This window comes from Pristiophorus japonicus, chromosome 18 (assembly GCF_044704955.1).
Source record: "Pristiophorus japonicus isolate sPriJap1 chromosome 18, sPriJap1.hap1, whole genome shotgun sequence".
Taxonomy (NCBI): domain Eukaryota; kingdom Metazoa; phylum Chordata; class Chondrichthyes; family Pristiophoridae; genus Pristiophorus; species Pristiophorus japonicus.
The window spans coordinates 72,758,039-72,781,520 of NC_091994.1; the positions used below are offsets into that span (position 1 = coordinate 72,758,039).

Below are 23,482 nucleotides of genomic sequence, written 5' to 3' on the forward strand. Positions count from 1 at the left end.
AGATTGCAGTATGTACCATTCCTGCCCATGGTGTAATGAGTAAGTACACTGCATGGTGCGGTACTGAGTGATACAGATCATGAAGTTCCAAAGTTTCAACCATAAACTGTCATCAGTGATCTTAGTCAGGACTACAAGTAGCCTCAGTGTCTCAGGACTAAAAATAAACGAAATTTAGTGAATAGAAAAATACTATTTAGTCCAAAAGTTTGACTCTTTTGGGCTGATCTCAAGCCCAAAGAGAATTAGGAGGGAGAAAATTCATTGATCACTAAGTGGCCCTGTTGGAAAGTGGGCATACATAGTAGTTGGGTGAGGCCAGGACTAGACTTGGCTAATACCCTTCATCCCCAGGGAGGATCCATGTGCTTATGTGAAATGTAGCTACAAGTTGGAATTGTTGGAAGAAAAGTCCAAGATCTCGAGCTGTGAGCCAAAAACTCAAAACAAATCCAGCCGAATGGAGCTACCAGTGAAGAGAGACACCTAAAGTATAAGATGTGCAGAATAAATATAAGTGGGGAAAGAGACTCAAGCTCGTAGTCAATATATTATTATACATTGTGTCAAATGGTATGAATTGAAGTGCACGTTTTACCTCACCCTGGTTTTATTCATATTGGGTGAGGTCTGATTTCTGCTCTTTTTCAATATGAGTATGACATTCCAGCAACGTGCTAGAGTAACTCTGAGGACAACAGGGCCGTCAGTCTCAAAAGAACGGACTGAACGGTAGTATAAGTCTCCAACATGAATAAGTTAACTCTGCATATTAGCTGATAACTCTTGGTTTTGCTCACCGGTATCACAGGTTTTAACCTGAAGGGCTTTCAAAATTCAAGTTCATGTTTTTGAAAAAAAAAACTCATCATCTTGGATAATAAATGCAGAAAAAATGGCCCATTTCATAATAACAGGATTAAACCGGTCCATCTCCCTTTCTATTGCTGCCTGTGTTTTTCCTAAATTAAAATCACTAAATTTGGCTGCTGCGAAGACCAGATAAAGACTTTTTTTTTAAACTTGGAAGGTTATAAATTTTAGTTACTGAGCACAAAAATGGACAGATGAATGGACTTGGAAATTCTTTTGAGCAAGTTGATTGGTTCACTATTTTTCTTTTAAATTTGGATTCTCATGATTGGCATTCAGGTTTGATCGGTTCCGATTGGTCATTTTCTGGTTGTTTTTACTCAGTATTTTGTATGTTCCCTACTAATTCAGTTCTGATCTATTTTATTTTGAGCCACTCCACAAAGACTACATAAAAAAAAAGTGGGACGGGCGTGATGGAAAAAGTGCAACCGAAAGTCCTGCGTCTGCATGTATACCATTAAATTAAACTTTTTTGCTCCGTTTCCAAGAACATTGATACTGTGGCATCATTCTCCACAACACTGCCTGAGCCAACTCTGCATGCTCCCTCAGCCTGATGTTGAATGCAATTTGGGCTGCTCTCTCATCCAACCCAACGTCCGCTGCTGCCTCTTGCTTGAGCCAGCTACATTGCCCCGTCCCACACTGAGCTAGACACCAGCTTTTAGTTGATAAAAATACATTCTGCACTTTTAATAACAGTATGTCTGCAGGTTGATTAGAAACACATTAACTGTTCTCATCAATCAACAAATCCAGTTGCCAGATCAGTAACAGGAAAGTGGCTTCCACTTTGCTTCTGTCCTTGGGAAATGGAGAGGGGAATGGACTATGGTCCACAACTTCCATTCTCCTGTACGTGTCTCCTCATCTATTCAGCCAGGCACCAGAATTTCCTCAGTAGTGTAAAACCTAGTCAGTCTATGCTGTTGGACCTCTTCCCAATACTACAGCATCTCTGTACTGTCCAACACGCCCCAACCAGATCATGGGACCCTCCCGCATTTACTTTGTGCTACTTTCAGACCTCATAACCTCCTTCACAATGCTCCATTCCCAATACTTCCAATACATGCTTCTCTTTTCCCAGATGTCAGTAACCCCTTCCCGAAGTGCTCCCAGCTTCCAGGACTACCCTTGCAGTACTGTAGTACTGTTATCTCCAGTACCTCTGTCCCAACACTGGCAAATCCCAAGACACCAACTCCACTGCAGTACAACCAGACTGCAGTATCCTACTTAAATTATATTAAATCCAACCTCTGACCCCCCCCCCGACCCCCCCCCCCCCTCCCCGTGCTATGTAAATCCACTATGGCAAAATGCCATGCCTTGCCATCCCTATACCCAAGACCCAATGCACCTAGCTACTTGGAAGTACAAGTGCCTTCCCACCATTTTTCTGGACTTTTAACAAAACTTAGATGATTTAGGTAAAGGGTAACAATGTTTTGGGGTCCTTCAGAAAATGCAATTTGAATAGGTTGATAATTCAATAGGGATATATTAGCAACAATGTTCAGGGATTTTGGTGAATTCTGAAAGATTAAGAAATAAAACAATACAAGATATCTAAGTTCAGTTTATTTCTCAAAAAACAGGAATGTTGCACCTGATTTTCATTGTCATACTTTTTTTAAAGTTATTTGCTTTCTTATCCTTTGGCCCACCTCTATTCTTTTACCAGAGGGTTGGGATAGACAACTGGATTGTAGGCCTCTTCCATGTCGGTTATGGAGGCATTTGATATGCACAGGAATGAGGAAGGTTACCTTGTTCTTTGATAAGAAACTCGCCATGTAGTGAATCATGCAAGCTATCCACATCTTTCGACTTGTACGGCCGTACAAGGGCTGCTTGACATTTACCATTTTGAGTCTACCATAAGAATTACTAGATGCCTAACTCCACTTTACTCTGGGGTGTAGGTGTTCAGTACTACTTTGGGGCATCTGAAGGACTTTCTGCAGGCAGTATGGGGCCAACATTCATTGAGGTGATCCTTCTTCCAGCATACAACCTTCTGCAACATCCGTCATTAGATAAGCAAAAGTTGAGCAACAAGCTTTTATAAACAGAAAAGAGAATCCATGAACCTTTCAGTATGGAACTGCTGATTTTTTTTTGGGTGGAACTGTAACTGCAACTGTTCCTGGAATGTTCAGCCCAGTTTGCCAACTTATTCCTTTGGGGATCCTGATCTCATTGAAAAATATCAAGGATTGTTTTGCCTGGGGTACCAGCTTAAAATTGTGATGTGCTCTCTGCTGTATATGTATGTGCTAAATTTAGGTTCAAAATAATGCACTACTAAAATACAATACAAAATGGGATTGTGGCACAGAGTTCTACAGTGTGCTTGTCCATCTTCCAAACTGGTGCTAGATGCCTCTATGGTTCCATATCACGCTGTCACTTTTTTGCACTGACAAAATCAACTTTTATGACAAAGCCATCTCTCCTCTGGTGTAGACGTTGGTTTTGGCATAAGTGCGCATTGCACTTTCAGAATCGAACACAATATAACTATTCAGAAACCACAGTATATCTCAGATCTATTGAATTTTACCCAACAGTAATTGACAGAATTGATTCTTTTCAGTCCAGCGCATGAGCATTTTATCGCCCGATGTTAGAAACTGTGAATACTTTAAATATTACCCGTTTTCAGATGGCATGGAGCCTTTTATTCCTCAACATGATTTCCATATCCATACTGCACACTCCATTTGCGTGACTAGCAAACTGAATTGCTGAGATTCAGGAGTAATTTTGGATTGCTTTTTCTATCCAGGTGGTAGAAATAGCCAGCCTTACAGAGCACAGGCTGACAGAATGTGACAAGAAAGACAGCTTTGGGAAATGTCATCGTTGTGGTGAGGCAGTAGCAAGAGAGGATCTGCAGGAACATCTCAAAATGAAGAGCTGCAATGGTAAGCCAAAAAATGTTGTAATCTAATCCAATCTAGTTTAGCTAGGTCAAATTTGTTCTTTTCAAGTATTTAGAAATCAACCTATAGTGCATTTGTTTTTATTTTAAACTAACATTGATGACACTAGTACCGTCAGTACCACTTAAAACATCCAGGTTTAAAATGGGCAGTCGCTTATCTCCACCAAAAAGCAATAACCATTATCTGTTTGTATTAATATCAATTTGTAAGTTGCCGGTTTTACCGTCTTAAGTGCTCCATTTATTTTGGGCAAAAATAGAAATGCTAGGTGTTTTTGCTGATTTAAATGTATTTTTTATTCAATCTGATACCCTTGAAGGAAAGCAAAAGGCAATTCTTTCACTAATTAAGTTCAGCCTTTGTTAATTTACATCATGCTCTGCAAATTCTAGCTGGCATAATTAGCACAATGTTCAATCAGGAACAATATGCTGCTCCTTTAATTACGTTGTCTGCTACAGCAGTTTTCGAGCCAAAGTACAAAGCTCTGGCAATAGTTCAAAATTCAGTTCAAGACTTTAATTGTCCTCCAGGCAATACTGTCTTATTAAAAGTGGCGTTCACCTGCCATGAGGTCTGTCAAACGTTAACACTGACTCTACTCTATACTGGGTAGTAGTGGTGAGCGCCTGATCCCTGTAGCTTGACACAACAAACCATGGCTCAAGATTCTAAACTGATTGTAGATTAGAATGAATGGGTAAGAGGGGCACAAACACTGCTCGATGTCAGTTTTATATAAACTATTGCTACCTAAAGGAGAGAGTCTGTCCCAGGAATATAGGGGTCAAGTTTCGGCCTGAGTTGCTCTTATTTATTTGGAGCAACTAGTTTAGAATGGAGTATCTTAGAAATTGCAATTCTTGGCATTTAGTTTGCTTCAGTTCTAGTCAGTTGGAACAGTTTCATTTGTGAACAAATTTTTTTTTTTGAAAGGGGGCATGTCCAGCCACTTACGCCTGTTTTGCAAGTTTAGGCAGTAAAAACTTACTCCAAACTAACTTAGAATGGAGTAAGTGTAGATTTTTGTGCGCTCAGAAAAACCTTGCCGACACTTACAAATCAGGCGTAGGGAACGAGGAGGAGGCGGGGGAATGGAAGTAATTAAATTTTACAAGCATTCAGCAGTCTCATTTATACAAATAAAGAGCCATCCGGAATAAAAAATTATAAATAAAGCAAATAATAAATACATTGAATTTTTCTACCTGTGAGAAGCAGCAGCAGCCTTCGAGCTGCGGAGCTTGAGGCCTTTCGGCCAGGAGACAGGGGCGCGTCAGTCGCACGACGGCAGCCCAAGAGGCAGCAAGCAGCCTTCGAGCTGTGGAGCTTGAGGCCATTTGGCCAGGAGAAAGGGGAGGGACACGGTTGGGGCCACACACAGAGGCAATGCAGCAGCCTCCACAGCTGTGAAGTTATTTTTATAGGCTGCAGGCCGTTCGGCCAGGAGACGGGGGAGGTGTACAAAACACCGGGAGGGACAGCCAGCCAGCAAGTTTTAAAGTTACATTTGTAATTCAAGTATGGTTGCTGCATTATCAACACCATGGATTATGCAATGGTTCGCCATCAATTCACTGCATAGGAGAGAATTGATTAGAGCTCACCGCACCAGGAAGGTCATAGCCCATAGGCTGATGGGCAGGAGATCTTACCCAAGTCGGCAATATCGAGCCAGGCACTCGTACCTGGACATGAGCGAGGCTGATTGTGTCAAAAGGCTGCATTTCCGCAGATAAGTTGTTGAGATCTGTGATATGCTGAGAGCAGATTTGCAGCCCAGAAGCAGAATGCCGACTGCCTTGTCTGTTGAAGTGAAGGTAACAGCTGCATTTGCCTTCTATGCCTCAGAATCATTTCAGGCTACAACTGGAGATGTGTGCGCCATCTTTCACCGTGCAATACATGCCTGCGTTTACCAGGTCACGGCTGCACTGTATGCGCGGAGGAATGACTTCAAGTTTCCAATGATCGCACAAGCAATGCATGACAGAGCTGTGGGCTTCTTCAGGACTGCTGGCTTACCAAAAGTAAAGGGTTGCATTGATTGAACCCACATCGCCTTGTGAGCACCTGTGGAGGATTCCGAGCAGTACAGGAATAGAAAAGGTTTCCACTCCATCAATGTGCAGCTCATGTGTGGCGTCAAGCAGCGCATCATGTCAGTCGATGCTGAATACCCTGGCAGCACCCATGATGCATTCATCCTACACGACAGCATTATATCTGACATGTTTGAGCAGCAGCCAGAAGGGCAGAACTGGCTACTGGGAGACAAACGGTACGGCCTGGCCACCTGGCTCATGACACCCCTAGACGTGACATGGACGGAAGCTGACCATCAATACATCATGGCGCACATTGCGATGCGCAGCATCATAGAGAGGACCATTGGCATCTTGAAACAGCGTTTGCGATGCCTGGACCATTCCGGAGGCCACGTGCAATACTCTCCTCAGATTGTCGGTCACTTCACTGTTGTGTGCTGCATGCTGCATTACTTAGCCATCATGAGGCAGCAGGAGCTGGTAGTGGAACCAGAAGACCCACATGAGGGGCCAATGCCTGATGATAGTAATTTCGATGAGCAGGATGGGATGATGACGACGATCAGGAAAGCATGCAAGTGCCTGATGCCGGAGCACGAGGTCGGAGGAGGGCCGTCCATCGTGCTCCTTTGACGATTGCTCGAGCCCTACTGATGCCTGAGGGCTCTGCAACAACTGTTGCGCATGGACATGTTTATTTTTTTGGAGTTGTTCCTATGTTGTGTTGTGTTAATGGAACATGACTCAGTTTTAATGAAAAAATATTTTATTGAAAAGTTAACATTAGTGTAATAAAATATTTGTTGCATCAAACTACTTTTTAATATGACTTTTTAAGATAACTTAAAAACTTTAAGATCACTTATAAACTTGTAAAGTTACAAAAGTTACAAAACAATTTCAATGTGAAAAATCTTACACTCTTAAGGTCACTTAAAATTCAAGATCACTTTTTTGGTGCAAAATTAAATAAGATACAAAATATGAGAACATTTACACTAAGATCACTTAAAAACTCTAAGATCACTTATACATTGTAAAGTTACAAAACTTACAAAACAATTTCAATTTGAAAAACGTTACTACAGTTGCATCAAAAACAAAAGCAGCAAAGAAAGGCTGCAACCATCTCTCATCCACATCTCAGTGAATGTTCACTTCTTCATGGGGATGTCATTTGATTGGCTGGGCTGTGTGCCCTTATTGCAGCAGCTACCTCGCCCAGACCCTTCCTGACGGCCTGTGCCATCACTTGCATGCCCTCCCTGACGGTCTGTGCCGTCACTTGCATGCCCTCCTTGACGGCCTGTGTTGTCGATTGCACTTCCTCGGACATTCCCTCCCTCATTTCCCGGGTCATTACAGCTAATTCTCCCGTCAGTACCGTTACCTCTTCACCCACTGCACTGACGCTGCCAACGAGTGATCGGGTAAGCTCATTGGTCTCCATACCCAATGCCACAACCTGAGCCGCATCTGTTGCATGCTGCATCTCAGGAAAACGTGTCTCAAATCTCCTTCTCTGCCTGGGTCTGCCTCGCGGCACCACTACACTGGGAGGCATGGGCTGGGACGGTGGGACGTTCGGTGTTCCAGACGGCAGCACGAGAGTGGGAAGCGCGGGTTGTGATGGTGCGGCCCTGGGTCTTGCATCCGGCACCACTCGAGTGCGAGCCGTGGGCTGGGGTGGTGGGTCAATTTGTATAAACTGCTCCATTATATCACCAGCACCACTGCGACCCGCAACATCGGAATCAAAACCATGGAAGGTGGAACCAGAACCTATGCGAGTGGGAGGCACAGGCTGGGACGCTGGGGCACTGGCTGTAATCTGCTGGATTACACCAGCAGCACCACTGGAACCCGCAACATCAGAATCAAAACCATGAAAGGTGGAACCAGAACCTATGCAAGGGGTTGAAAATCTGATGCCCCTTAATGTGGGCTCATAAATATTAATTTGGAAGGTCTCCCCTGAAGATATTTCAGTCATCGCCGCCTGCAGCTAGTCTGGATCGTCCGCATCTGGTTCTACTGGTTCTTGTTCTGGATCTTCAGGGTTGGCATCATCATCATCATCATCTTCTACAAAATATATCTGAACAATCAAATGTTTAACAGCAGAGGAGGGGGCAGGACGGGTGGCATGAGTACTCTCACACATAGCAGGCCAGGCAGCAGGTTGATTTGAAGGGCCACGATGCATTTTCAGGGCTTACCCTCTTCCTCACATGCGGGCCCAGCTTGTGCTGTACTGATTGCTTTTCTCCATGTACGACTCATCATAGCAGCTGCCCTCTGTTCCAAGGGTGTCAGTGGATGCAAATTGGGCGTGCCTCCTCCTGTTGGAGTTGCTTCCCTTTTGTTGTGGGCCAATTTCTTCTGCAAAGATTAAAAATAACTTTTTACAGAGTGCGTCTTTCTGCAGGGTGGGACATACAGATAGTTACATTACAATTACGATTGCATTAAAAAATGAAAATATTACTTACACTAACTACTTGACCAAGGTCGTGCCATTTCTTTTTACACTGGCTTCCAGATCTCATGGTATGCACCACTGCGCAGTCATCTTTTGCAACTTGGTTCCAGTGTTTCTTCATTTCTTTGGTTGGCACTTTTATGCGATCTCTGTTGCTGGTATCCAGCTCCTGCCATCTCTGCTCAATGACGTTAACTAATATCTCCACTTCCTCATGCAAGAAATTCTTTGTTCTTGGTGGACATTGTTCCATTGCTGTATTGAATTGACACTCTTATTTTTCAAAACACACAGTCCTTATTTTGCATGCACCTATGCAGCAATTGTTCTGGAAGTTTAGCAGCAAAAAGCAGCACTCACTGATTTCAGCAGGTGATTTCTTCAACAGTGCTGCTAAAAGCACTCCTTCAGACACAAAAAATCACCAAGATTCAATCCCAAGCCTTTCCACAGCTCCACAAAACAAATCAGCAGTTTTCCTCCTGTACCTTTAAAAATAGCTCCAGTGTGCACACGCAGGGCGGCCGGCACGACGTCTTCGGCTGAGAGTTAGCCCCGCCTCCCTGCACTTTCAAAATCGGCGCGATGCTGTGGCCCCGCCCTCCGCTGATCTCTGCGTGTCGTGCTGAGCTGGGAGGAAGCTGCTGGGAGGCCGAGAATTCCTCCGTGAGTTTTCGGCGTGGAAAACGGGCGTGGATGTCGGGGTTGCGCCGTTCTAGGCAATGCCCGAAACTTGAGGCCAAGGATTGGGGGAATTTCACAAACTTGTCTTTCTTATAAAGTTTGTTTTAATTTGAGTGTCTTTCCTGGCTAAACTGGAACAATTTAAATGAATCCAAAGCTGGGTGATTCTAACAATCTCAGTCCTTTTTTATACAAGTATGTTTCAAATACGTATTTTTTTCCCTGTTACACCGGCCATCGTGTATAGCGGGCAAAATGTGTTTGCTAGAAGCGATGGGGACTGTAATACATAAGTCAAGGCAGCAATGTATAAACTGGCCCCTTCAGTAGTTTATAAACAGTTGGCTCTGCAGGTACTGTTAGGATGCTTCATTGTGTCTATTAGAAGGTTTTAACAGGCATGATCTTTGAGATGTATTTGGCAAACATTTTTCTTGTCTGGGGCAGGAGATGGACAAAAGAGCTTGCGTGTCAATTGCATCAGTTGATTTGTCTGTTGTAAATAATTATACCAGTTGCTGTATTACTGACTTGAAGAAGATTGCAGTCCTTCGCTTTTTTTGGAATTCCATTTTTCAGAACTTGCATCCCTGGCCCAGAATCCAAAACAACTGTCCATAATTCTGACAAGGTACATAACATACAGAAGGAGGAAGACTTAAACCAACAACTTGCATTTAGAAACATAGAAACATAGAAAATAGGTGCAGGAGCAGGCCATTCAGCCCTTCTAGCCTGCACCGCCATTCAACGAGTTCATGGCTAACATGAAACTTCAGTACCCACTTCCTGCTTTCACGCCATACCCCTTGATCCCCCGAGTAGTAAGGACTTCATCTAACTCCCTTTTGAATATATTTAGTGAATTGGCCTCAACTACTTCCTGTGGTAGAGAATTCCACAGGTTCACCACTCTCTGGGTGAAGAAGTTTCTCCTTATCTCGGTCCTAAATGGCTTACCCCTTATCCTTAGACTGTGACCCCTGGTTCTGGACTTCCCCAACATTGGGAACATTCTTCCTGCATCCAACCTGTCCAAACCCGTCAGAATTTTAAACGTTTCTATGAGGTCCCCTCTCACTCTTCTGAACTCCAGTGAATACAAGCCCAGTTGATTCAGTCTTTCTTGATAGGTCAGTCCCACCATCCCGGGAATCAGTCTGGTGAATCTTCGCTGCACTCCCTCAACAGCAAGTATGTCCTTCCTCAAGTTAGGAGACCAAAACTGTACACAATACTCCAGGTGTGGCCTCACCAAGGCCCTGTACAACTGTAGCAACACCTCCCTGCCCCTGTACTCAAATCCCCTCGCTATGAAGGCCAACATGCCATTTGCTTTCTTAACCGCCTGCTGTACCTGCATGCCAACCTTCAATGACTGATGTACCATGACACCCAGGTCTCGTTGCACCTTCCCTTTTCCTAATCTGTCACCATTCAGATAATAGTCTGTCTCTCTGTTTTTACCACCAAAGTGGATAACCTCACATTTATCCACATTATACTTCATCTGCCACGCATTTGCCCACTCACCTAACCTATCCAAGTCACTCTGTAGCCTCATAGCATCCTCCTCGCAGCTCACACTGCCACCCAACTTAGTGTCATCCGCAAATTTGGAGATACTACATTTAATCCCTTCGTCTAAATCATTAATGTATAATGTATAATGTATAATGTAAAATTGCACCGTTAATATTTCTATATATTAAAAAAAATCCGAAGTCAATTCAGAGGTGTAAGGGGAAAAAATGGATGCCAAGCCAAAAGAAATATTAGGAGAAGTGACCAAAAGTTTGGTCAAAGTGATGAGTTTTAAGGAGGGTCTTAAAAGAGGAGAGGTAGGTGATTCCAGTGCAAGGGCAGCTGAAGGCATGGCCTCCATTGGTGGGGTGAAGGGAGGAGGGATGCACAAAACCAGAGTCAGAGGAACAGAGAATTAATTCTATGTATCATTTAAAATCATGGAGTAGATAGATTTAAGTCCAGGCATGGAACGGGTGGGCATCATGTGCAGTGGCCATTCATTCCTGCCGACACCCTGTCCTTTTTGAGGGTTGGGTCTCATTACCATGTTGGCGGGGAACTGCAAACCCTGAACAAGTGTCCTGCTACAGCTCGCTGGTTCAAAGCTGCCACAATATTGGACGGCAGAGATGCCATTCCAACTGGCAGGCATGTATGTCCACGTTGGAGTTGAGGGGTTTTAATGGAGTGCGGAAGTTAGGGTAGTTTTGACTCTCATTATTTTTGGGCAGTCCTCCTGGCCCCACATATATATTTTTGTACTTGGGTTTTTGAGGCCTCTTCCTATTCATCACCTGGTTCAACTGGATGGAGCACATAAGGCCCACGATCATCCCTCTAAACGTCACGCTGCAGAGCAGTGGGGGGGGGTGTAAGTGTGTACAATGATTTTAACTCCGCGACTGCCCTGTTTCCACCAGGTAGGCTGGGTTAAAATTGGCCTTATTTTATTTTGTCCAATGTTGTCATTTTTGCTAAAGCCAAAGGCAGTTATTGAAGCACTGCTTTTTCCTACTGAAGATCGATGAAAAGCTCAAAGCTGGTCACTGAAGAGCTTGAAGCTTAAGGGGATTTTTTCCCCCCATCTCAAAGGTGCTGACATTCAGTGTGGCAGCTAAGTGCGCACTGACAGCCCTCCAGTAACTCGCCCAACTGGCCAGTTTTTACATGTGAGCCTCGATGGTGAGTGTTGGCAGGTTAATCAGATAAAGGGGTTTGATAAAAATGAAACATTTGGCTAAAATTGTGTACTGCTAGCCCTTCCTGCAAGCTACAAAGAACACGTATCCCAGACTGGCTGATGTAGAAACTCCCAAGGCAAGGTATTGATTATACATAGATTGATTGCTGCCACTGTCATTAAATAGATCAAACCATTCTATTCAGTTGCAAGCATCCTGTGGGGTTGTTTGCTTGACAGCTCGAATTGGGTGGGCATCCTGTGAATGTCTGACCATCTAGATGCAGTTGTGAGGAATGCAATTTTATTGTCCTTTATTCTGGATATTTACAAAGGAATTTGGAGCTATATCTTGGGTGCTGTTTCATCAACACTGCTCTGCCTAAAGCCATCTGAGTACAAAAAGAAAGATTTGCATTTATATAACACATTTCATAACCACCAGACATCTCGAAGCGTTTTACTGCCAATGAGGTACTTTTGAAGTGTAGTCAGTGTTGTAATGTAGGAAATGTGGCAGCCAATTTGTGCACAGAAAGCTCCCACAAACAGCAATGTGATAATGACCAGATAATCTGTTTTAGTGATGTTGATTAAGAAGTAAATATTGGCCCAGGACACTGGGGATAACTCCCCTGCTCTTCTTCAAAATACAGGTTGAACTTCTCAAATCCGGCACCCTCGGGACCTAGATATGCCGGACAAGAGAATTTGCCGGACGATGGGAGGTCACGCCGACCTTGGACTTACCCGGTCATGATGACTGCGCTCTTGCCCCTGACTGCCTCCGCCACGCTCCGGCTCCAAAACTCCCGCTGCACTCCTTTTCCGCGCTGCTTTATTGAACGTTGCCTCACAAGATGGCATCCTGACCCAGAAGCTGGACTTGCGCATTCACTGCGCAAAAGGCTACTGTGCAGCATTTTGGGCCCCGCGACCGTTTGGCGGGGGGGAAGGAAGCGCCAGAGAGAGGAGGAAAGATGTAAAGAACAGAAAGTGGCTGCTGTATTAAACGACGATGAATTAGAAGTTGATTCTCACTGGGTAATGCTGCTGTCAACAATCCGGCTGCATTCTGCGTATCCCCCCCCCCCCGGAATGATGGCAGACAAGGGAGGTTGCCGGATTTTTTAAAAGTGCCGGTTTTAAGAGGTTCAACCTGTTGTGCCATGAGATCTCTCGCGTTCACCTGAGAGGCCAGACGGGGCCTCGGTTTAACGTCTCATCCGAAAGGCGATGCCTCTGACAGTGCAGCGCTCCCTCAGTACTGCACTGGAGTGTCAGCCTATATTTTTGTGCTCGAGTCTCTGGAGTGGGACTTGAACCCACAACCTTCCGCCTCAGAGACGAAAGTGCTACCCACTGAGCCACACCTGACACAAGCCTAATGAGAGGAATTCTTGGTAACAGAAACCGAATAAGAAGTAAAGGACCCCAATTTCACATTTTTGAATTTATTGTTTTAATTTCATGGAAAATAGTGCAGTTTGTATTAACTTTTTCTGTTTAATATTCAGTAAATGTATCTAATTAGTGGTTAGCTTGAGTCACGGCCTGTATTCATTTATCAAAGGTAAGGGGATCACCCAGCAGCAAATGATTTATTCCACTAAATTGGAGTACAATGGCAAGGAGGCAGTGTTCAACTGGCTGGCTCTTGTTACATTTATTTATATATCGGACAAATAAAAGCACACTGATTCGCAAGGGATACAAGGTCTGATTACAGGAGCAGCTAGTGGCACTGAACCAAAGAAAAATATTTAATGTAAAACCTTAAAAATATAACTGGTGACATCACAACAAAGACTGACCCTGCACTCAACTGATATCTGTATGTCTACACTTTCCAGGCAGGTTTCTCTGCATAGCAAGCAGGAACCCTGGCTGACTTTTTTTCCTTTGCCTCATCGCCGTCCTGGCTAAAATCACCACAGACTAGACTTGGGTCATTTCTGGCCAATAAAAATAATTACAATACCTATACCAGGTAATACATTTGCACACTGAACGACTGGAGCAGCCCTAACCATTAATCTTGCTATCAAATGTTTTATTAAATCATTGCTCCAGAGTTAATAGTTGACATTTAACAAGTCTTTGTTATTTATTTGATCTGTCTTAAAAATGCCTCTTCTGTTTTGCTTCCATACTGGCATATGCATAGATAATTCAGAGACTTAATTTGTATGGCAGTGGGAATATGGAATCGTTATACATGTGAATAGTTTGTATATTTGTTGATTCACTTTCTGGACAACGACTCAAGCCCGTGCTTTGATTTGTTAATTGCCATAGAAACCACGGACAGACATATTGCCATAGAAACCATAGACACCCACAAGCAGCAGACAATTAACATATTCTGCATAGGTTCATCTATTCCAGCCGTTTCAATTTAATTCTGCATTGTAGCTTTTGGAAGTTGACATGATTTCATCTCAAAATGTATTTGTTACTCAAAAATCATCCCAGCTGGCCTAAAGATTGTGGGACCTTTGAGGATTTGCATGAGTTTCAAGTTTATGGGTGTGCAACAATTCACTTTTTTACTCTCCAAGTTGGAAAGTGCACCCCTCGATATTGCACCTTTGTATACTTGATTTAAAAAAAGTATATGTAAGGTTAAATTTTATTGCCACTTCAATCTTGCTCAGTAGCATAAATATCACAATTGTTGCAGTATAAATACCACAATTTGCTCTATTAACATTGCCTGGTGGTATGCAGTATGATGTAGTATCGCAGCCATTCCCTTCTGTGAGCATTTCCTTCTCCTGATTGTTGCCATTATCTTTCAGTAACAACCGGCTTTTCTGATAGTTCAAAGTGTTTGGAACTGATCAAGGGATCAAACCATTCTGTTAGAAGCATCCTGTGGGGTTATTCACTGTGTACATTTGCTTGGCAACTCCAATTGGGTGGGCAAGTACCACTTTAAGTCCTGTGAATATCTAACCATCTAAATGTAGCATCTCAATGGAAGAAGCATGCACAGGATAATCCTCGTTCTGAACTGACTTTATGGGCCCAAGTTTTCCACACGATAAAAAACGGGCACCCCTCCGAGCTGGGCGCCCGTTTTTCGCGCCTAAAATGGCGCCGGAAAAAAAACGCGCGATTCTGGAGCGCCCTGCAACTCCTTGTCTGTTTGGCGTGGCGCCCAGGGGGGCGGAGCCTACACGCGCGGCGATTTTGTAAGTGGGAGGGGGCGGGTACCATTTAAATTAGTTTTTTCCCTGCCGGTAACGCTGTGCGTGCGCGTTGGAGCGTTCGCGCACGCGCAGTGTGAAGGAAACATTGGCACTCGGCCATTTTTGTAGTTCTTTGTAGCTGTTTAATTTTTGAACATTTTTTAATAAAAGCACATTGCCATCAGCACTGAGAAGGCTGCAGGAAGCCTCAGAAAGTTGAGGCAACCGTTTCTCTCCCCCTCCCCGCCCGCCGTCGGGAACAAACGGCAAATAAAACCTAGTGCATGGGCTGCAGCCCACAGAAGGTATTACATAGAATTTACAGCACAGAAACAGGCCACTTGGCCCAACTACTCTATTCTGGTGTTTATGCTCCACACGAGCCTCCTCCCACACCTCTTCATCTGACCACCTCTTCATCTAACCCTATCAGCATAACCTTCTATTCCTTTTTCCCTAATGTGTATATCTAGCTTTGCCATCTATGATATTTGCCTCAATCATTCCTTGTGGCAGTGAGTTCCACATTCTAACCAATCTCTTGGTAAAGAAGTTCTTCCTGAATTCCCTGTTGGATTTATTAGTGACTATCTTGTATTTATGCCCTCTAGATTTAGACTCTCCCACAGGTGGAAACATTTTCTCTGCATCAAACCCTTTCGTAATATTAAAGATCTCTATCAATTTACCCCTCAGCCTTCTCTTTTCTAGAGCAAAGAGCTTCTGCCTTTCCTGATAGTTGTAACCTCAGTTCTGGTATCCTTGAAAATCTTTTTTGCACCTTCTCCAGTGCCTCCATGTCCTTATTATAATGTGGAGCCCAGAACTGTGCACAATACTTCGTGATTTAAGCAAGGTTTTTTTTTAGTAAGTTTAACATAACTTATCTGCTTTTGAATACTATTATTCTGGAAATAAACCCCAGTAGTTTGTTTGCTTTTTTATGACCTTATTGATCCATGTTATTACTTTTAGTGCTTGGTATCAGTACCCACTTCTGTATATTTTTTTTAAAAGGCAAGGAGGGTATTTTAAACAATGCTCAAAGGTAAAATATTATAGGTCCTTTTTATGATAAGGACAAGTTAAACATGTAGAAAAAAAATCAAGAATTGTTCAGCCTCGCCCTGTTATGTCCTTAGTTTTGTATGCAGCCAGTGTGTGTCTTATTGTTAAGTAGTATTAACCATCTAGCTGATAAGTTTTGGACTAGCTCTCAATAAAGTTGAACTGACGTGGCAGTGTGATATCTGATTTTATTTCATTTGTTACATAGAATCATAAATTAACACAGCACAGAAGGAGGCCATTTGGCCCATCATGCCTATGCTGGCTCTTTGAAAGAGCTATCCAATTAGTTCCACTCCCCTGCTCTTTCCCGACGGTCCTGCAAATTTTTCCTTTGAATAATTTATCTAATTCCCTTTTTGAAGTTATTATTTAATCTGCTTACACCACACTTTCAGGCAGTGCATTCCAGACCATCATAACTCACTGTATAAAAATATTTCTCCTCATCTCACCTCTGGTTTGTTTGCCAGTTACCTTAAATCTATCCTCTGGTTACTGACACCTCTGCCACTGGAAACACTTTCTCTTTATTTACTCTATCAAAACCTATAATGATTTTGAACATTCCATTAAATCTCCCTTTAACCTTCTCTGCTCTAAAGAGAACAATCCCCGCTTCTCTAATCTTTCCACATCCCTTGTACCATGCTAGTAAATCTCTTCTGCACCAACTGTAAGGCCTGGATATCCTTCCTACAGTGTGGTGCCCAGAATTGGACACAATACTCCAGCTGGGGCCTCACCATTGATTTGTAAAGGTTTAGAATAACTTTCTTGCTTTTGTACTCTGAGGGCTAGAATTTCCATTCTGCCTGCCGGATTACTGCCCAGTTCCGCCCGCTTTTGCCAGAAAGGCAAATTGCCGCCCATTTTAGTCCAGAATATCGGCAGCGGTAATTTCGGCTTACGATTACCGCCGGCGTTGCGGCACATCGCCTGTCTACGTTTCCCACCCAAAAAATGAAGAAAATTCCCCTCCAGCGCTAATTTCCCTAATTATGCCATTTTTACCACCCGCTATCGCTAAGGATATATACCATCCATTTTTTAGGTACTTACCATGTCATGTCCCAGTGTTATGCCTCCATTTTGTTTTTTCTGGGGGGGGCGGGGGGGAGAAAGGAGGAGCGGGGGGGAAGATTATGTAAAGTTGCCAGCAGGCTGGAATTTTTTTTTTGATTTCTGGAGTAGTTATGTGGATAATTGACATTAATTCTTTTGTGGACATCTGGACATACTTGTGTACGTTAAAAGAAATGGGGCCTGTAGTTTCACTGCCAATATTGCTGACCCTTACAATGATTGTTACTTCTAATTTTACAGAAGTGAGTGAGACACAGTACAAGAATGGTTTAGTTGAATACATTTTTTTTAATAAAAGTTGTAATTTGAATTAAACTTTTAACAATGTAATAAAATAAATAAAGTAATAACTAATTGTTCTGAATGCAAATTTTACAAAACAAAACATTATTAACAACAACAGTAAAAACAACACTCAAACCACCCCTGCACCCTCGGACGATTCTACCTGTGGCCGCCTTTTCCCCCCCCAATCCCCCCCTCCTCCTGTCCCCCTCCTTCTCCCGCTATCAATACCTCTGGCCCTGCCCACGTCGAGACCAGTATTGTGCAGCAGAGCACCTTGAGCGTGACTGCTGAGCGGGTGGGCGACAATGGCAGCACTATGTGTGGGGGCTCTGGAGAAGCTGGGGTGCTGAGGACCTATCTTCAAAGTCGGAAGAAAGTACTTCCGACAATCGGGTGCTGTCGCCATTGGTGGTATGGCATCTTGGGGTGCAGTGCCATATCCCATGACCATCGATTGCCGCATAGCATTGGCATTGACAGGCTGGATATTCTCCCTCACCGCCACAATCAGCTCCGCCATGTCCTCCGATTGACAGACTGCTAAAGCGGCGTTTGCAGACAACCCAGCAATGGCCTGCAGGAGCTCTCAACTCAAGTTGATGCTCATCCTAGACAGTCCCACCATATCCAAGTTCGCACCTGCAGCATTCCCACCTTGCCGGATCAGCCGCCACGGATTCAGCATGGGGGTTCGTGTGCGCCGTTGCATGCCGCTTACTCGGACTGGAATCCAGAGTTGGATTCCGACGAGGAACCGGTGGCCGCAGGTAGAACCTCCTTCTCCTCTTCCTCTTCCTCTTCCTCCTCTTCCTCTTTCTCTTTCTTCTCCTCCTCCTCCTCCTTTTCCTCCTCCTCCTTTCCTCCTCCTCCTCCTCCTCCTTTTCCTCATCCTCCTTTTCCTCATCCTCCTTCTTTTCCTCCTCCTTCTTTTCCTCCTCCTCCTTCTTTTCCTCCTCCTTCTCCTCCTCCTCCTCCTTTTCCTCCTCCTTTTTCTCCCCCTCTCTTTCTCTTTCTCTTTTTTCTCCTCCTCTCTTTCTCTTTCTCTTTTTTCTCCTCCTCTCTTTCTCTTTCTCCTCCTCATCCTTTTCCTCCTCATCCTTTTCCTCCTCATCCTTTTCCTCCTCATCCTTTTCCTCCTCATCCTTTTCCTCCTCATCCTTTTCCTCCTCATCCTTTTCCTCCTCCTCCTTTTCCTCCTCCTCCTCCTTTTCCTCCTCCTCCTTTTCCTCCTCCTCCTTTTCCTCCTCCTCCTTTTCCTCCTCCTCCTTTTCCTCCTCCTCCTCCTCCTCCTCCTTTTCCTTTTCCTCCTCCTCCTTTTCCTCCTCCTCCTTTTCCTTCTCCTCTTTTTTTCCTCCTCCTTCTCCTTTTCCTCCTCCTCCTCTTTCTCTCTTTCTCTTTTTTCTCTTTCTCTTTCTCTTCCTCTTTTTTCTCCTCCTCCTTTTCCTCCTCCTCCTCCTCCTCCTTTTCCTCCTCCTCCTCTTCCTTCTCCTTCTCCTTCTCCTTCTCCTTCTCCTCCTCCTCCTCCTCCTCGGGCTGCGGAGCGTTCTTCGAGGTCCATCAATCCAATGGCCTTTCATGGAGCTCCGCCTTATCGCCAGTTAATTTTCTCTGCAAAGGTGAAAAAAAAACTAATTTCACAGCTACTATTACGGAACACACATATATGTATATGTAGACATCCCCAATTAACCGTTCCTAGTCCTTTCGTCAATGAGTGCACTATTTAAGTTCTGTTAGCATGCAAGTGTTGCATGATGAACACATAACAATACAGAGGACTAACACAATGCGATCGATGATGGGAAATTAAAAAAAGACACCAAGCTTTACAACATAATGAAACATGGCATTACTTAAAAGTAATTAGTCAGTTCATGATAAAAAGTTATTACTTACTCTCGCCGACCCAATGATGTAATTCCACCGTTTGCAGCACTGGTTCCGCCCCCGCATCACGGGCGTGACGGACGACACCGCCTCATTGATCTCACCATAGCCTCTGGTACACATTTGGTGCAAGTTTTCCTCGCCCATCCTGTGTTAATTGCTCCCAGTGAGACTCCACTTCGTGCTCCAACGATTCCTGGGCTTCTTCACAGAAACGAACGGCCCTCCTCCTCCCACCTACCTCTCTCTCCACTTCCATATCTTGTTTTTGCATCTTATTTATACTGATATTTATATTTAAATAATTATTTATTATTTATCAATTATGAATGAAAATAATGTTCCAAATCATTTTAGAAATAGATCTAAATAACTCCTCGCTCTTTCTCTTTCAACATAATCGATCTCCATCTCAGCACTCACCAACCCTTTCTCACTGTTCTCTGCGTGTGCGCAGGGTCACCTTTGACTCCACAATCGTGGGAGAATGCCCGCGCATGCGCAGAGACAAAAAAAAACACGCTCATTTCTAGGGGGCTTGCTTGCCCTTATAAAGGCAGCAGATCGCCTACTTTCAGGCACTTCGCTCTGGCCCGCTACCACTGCACACCGCCACCGCCAAGAATTGTCTTATCAAAAATCGCGGGAGTGTGCAGCCGTGGCAGTTCAAAAGGTGCAACCGCCGGAATACCGCTAAGAATCAGGCGGGAACGATCTGATAGGAAATTCTAGCCCGATATCTCTTTTGATAAAGCCAAGAATCCCGTATGCTTTTTTAATTTCTCAACTTGTCCTGCTGCCTTCAAAGATTTGTGTACATATACCCCCAGGTCTCTCTCGTTCCTTCACCTCCTTTAAAATTGTACTATTTTGTTTATATTGCCTCCCCTCATTCTTTGTACCAAAATCAGTCACTTCACACTCTCTACATTAACTTGCATCTGCCATGTGTCTGCCCAATTCACCAGTCTGTTAATTTCCTCCTCACTGTTTACTACATTTCCTAGTTTCGTGTCAATTGCAAACTTTGGAATTATACCCTGTATACCCAAGTCTGGGTCATTAATGTATATAAAAAAGAGCAGTGGTCGTAATACTGACCCCTGGGGTGTACACCACTGTATACTTCCCTACAGTATGAAAAACAAGTATTCACCACTACTTTCTACTTCCTGTCTCTTAGCCAATTTTGTATTCATGCTGCCATTGCCCCTTTAATCCCATGGGTTTAATTTTGCTAAAGTCTATTATGTAATATATTACCAAAAGCCTTTAGAAAGTCCGTATACATCATCATCATCATCATCATAGGCAGTCCCTCAGAATCGAGGAAGATTTGCTTCCACTCTTAACATGAGTTCTTCGGTGACTGTACAATCCAATACGAGAACCACAGTCTCTATCACAGGTGGGACAGATGGTCGTTGAGGGAAGGGGTAGGTGGGACTGGTTTTGCCGCACGCTCTTTCCGCTGCCTGTACTTGATTTCTGCATGCTCTTGGCAATGAGACTCGAGGTGCTCAGCGCCCTCCCGGATGCACTTCCTCCACTTAGGGCGGTCTTTGGCCAGGGACTCCCAGGTGTCAGTGGGGATGTTGCACTTTATCAGGGAGGCTTTGAGTGTGTCCTTGTAACGTTTCCGCTGCCCACCTTTGGCTCGTTTGCCGAGTAGAGTGCTTGCTTTGGGAGTCTCCTGTCTGGCATGCGAACTATGTAGCCTGCCCAGCGGAGCTGATCAAGTGTGGTCAGTGCTTCAATGCTGGCAATGTATACACAATATCAACTGCACTATCTTCATCTACCCTCTCTGTAGCTTCAGCAAAGAAATCAATCAAGTTAGTCAAACACAACTTGCCTTTAACAAATCCATGCTGGCCATCATTTATTAATTCATAGGACACATTTAGGACCGAGACGAGGAGAAACTTCTTCACTCAGAATTGTGAACCTGTGGAATTCTCTACCACAAAGTTGTTGAGGCCAGTTCGTTAGATATATTCAAAAGGGAGTTAGATATGACTCTTCCGGCTAAAGGGATCAAGGGGCATGGAGAGAAAGCAGAAATGGGGTACTGAAGTTGCATGATCAGCCATGATCATATTGAATGGTGGTGCAGGCTCGAAGGGCTGAATGACCTACTCTTGCACTTATTTTCTATGTTTTCCAAGTGACAATTTTGTCTCTGATTATTGTGTCTCAAAGTTTGCCAAACACTGAAGTGAGGCTGACTGGCCTTTATCCTTCTCCTTGTTTTTGAACAGGGGTGTAACATATTTGAAATCCCCCAGTCCTCTGGCACCACCCCACAGGATTGGAAAATTGTGGCCAGAGCCTCTGCTATTTCCACCCTTAATTTCCTCATCAATTTAGGATGCATCCCAGGTGACTTTTGTATATTGAGGTATGCCACCCTTTTGAGTACCTCCTCTCTCTATTTTTATCCTATTCAATTTCTCTACTATCTCCTTTCTTCTTCTTCATAGGCAATCCCTCGAAATCGAGGAAGACTTGCTTCCACTCTAAAAGTGAGTTCTCAGGTGACTATACAGTCCAATACGGGAATTAAAGTCTCTGTCACAGGTGGGACAGACTGGTTGAAGGAAAGAGTGGGTGTGGAGTCTGATTTGCCACACGCTCCTTCCGCTGTCTGTGCTTGGTTTCTGCATGCTCTCGCGACGAGACTCGAGCTGCTCAACGCCCTCCCGGATGCTCTTGCTCCACTTAGGGCGGTCTTGGGCCAGGGATTCCCAGGTGCCGGTGAGGATGTTACACTTTATCAAGGAGGCTTTGAGGGTGTCCTTGAAACGTTTCCTCTGTTCACCTGGGGCTCACTTGCTGTGTAGGAGTTCCGAGTAGAGTGCTTGCTTTGAGAGTCTCATGTTGGGACCTCTTCCTTTACTGTGACATTCGCAGCATCCTCTTTAGTGAATAAAGATGCAAAGTAGTCACTTAATACCTCAGCTATGCCCTCTGCTTCTACAAGAAGATATCCTTTCTGGTCTCGAATCGACCCTACCCTTCCTTTGTCTATTTATGTTTATAAAATACTTTTGGGATCCATTTTATGTTACCTGCTAATTCATTCTCATACTCTTTGTCCTTTTTGTCCTTTGTCCTCCTTCAGTTTTCCTCTGTACTTTCTGTATTCAGCTTGGATCTCTACTGTATTATGAGCCTGACAGTTATCATGAGCCTCCTTTTTCTTTTTTATTTTAATCTCTATCTTTAGTTATCCAGGGAGCTCTAGCTCTAACTTTGGATGCCTTTCCTTTCAACTATTGAAACATGCTCCATTTACCCCACTTCATTCCCCAGAACCAAATCCTCGTTGGGCCGGAAATATACTGATCAAGTTCGTACACATTTCAGGAATTCCTCCTCCTCTTTGCCTTTAACACTGTTATTTCCTAGTCTGTATTAGGATAATTGAAGTCCCCCATTAACATTAATCTATAGTTCTGAAATTTGCTCCTCAATCTCATTCCCACTATTTGGTGGCCTGCAATATACACCCAGCAGTGGTATCTCTTCTATTGTTCCTTAATTCTAACCAAATCGATTCTGTCTTTGAACCCTCAAGTACATCATCTCTTTCAAGTGCTGTAGCTGTATTGTTGATCAATACAGCCACCCTCCTTTTCCTTTTACTTTTTCTATCTTTCCTGAATACCTTGTAGCCATGTTAGGGGATAGCATGCCGTATATATGTTAATATTATATATATAAACATAATGCACGTTTGCCATTTGGTAATGTTCAGACATCTACTCCCATTAGGTGTTTGATTTGATGAAGTGCAAGAAAAATTCTGGAGATAACAGGGCCAACAGTCTTTCAGGACCGACTGAATGGTAGTATCAGTCTCTGACATCACTGATTGAAATACACAACAGAAATGATGGGAACCAGTGGCTATTGAATAATAAAAAGAAAGCTTCCCCATTGGTGTTTGATTGACCAATAAAGATTGGGGTGGCATAAGATTTGATCCCTGATATGCACTGAATTAACCAGGATGACTTTAGTGTCCCTGGGCTAATGAATAGAAAAATTAGTGTTTCTATCCCACGTTGACATCCTCTAATGCCTACTTTCAAGTACTCATTTGGAAACAGATTCAGAACTGATGGCCGAATGGCCTCCTTGACTGGGTTCAATATGTATTTTTGCACCATTTATTAGAATGGATTACATTTTGGGAGGGTTAG

The 23,482-nt window shown here is 43.7% G+C and overlaps 1 protein-coding gene and 2 non-coding genes across 3 annotated transcripts in view; all 3 read left to right on the top strand.

The window, feature by feature from the left end:
- Positions 1–23,482, top strand: part of cep104 (centrosomal protein 104) — a 283,987-nt gene that overhangs the window by 188,626 nt on the left and 71,879 nt on the right. The window contains exon 16 of the mRNA XM_070860716.1: positions 3,671–3,809. Within this exon, the coding sequence (XP_070716817.1) occupies positions 3,671–3,809 (139 nt within the window). The remainder of the gene's footprint in view (positions 1–3,670; positions 3,810–23,482) is intronic.
- Positions 620–754, top strand: LOC139229554 (small nucleolar RNA U109). The gene has a single exon (XR_011587755.1). It is a non-coding gene; the product is annotated as a small nucleolar RNA U109 (small nucleolar RNA).
- LOC139229553 (small nucleolar RNA U109) lies at positions 23,014–23,147 on the top strand. The gene has a single exon (XR_011587754.1). It is a non-coding gene; the product is annotated as a small nucleolar RNA U109 (small nucleolar RNA).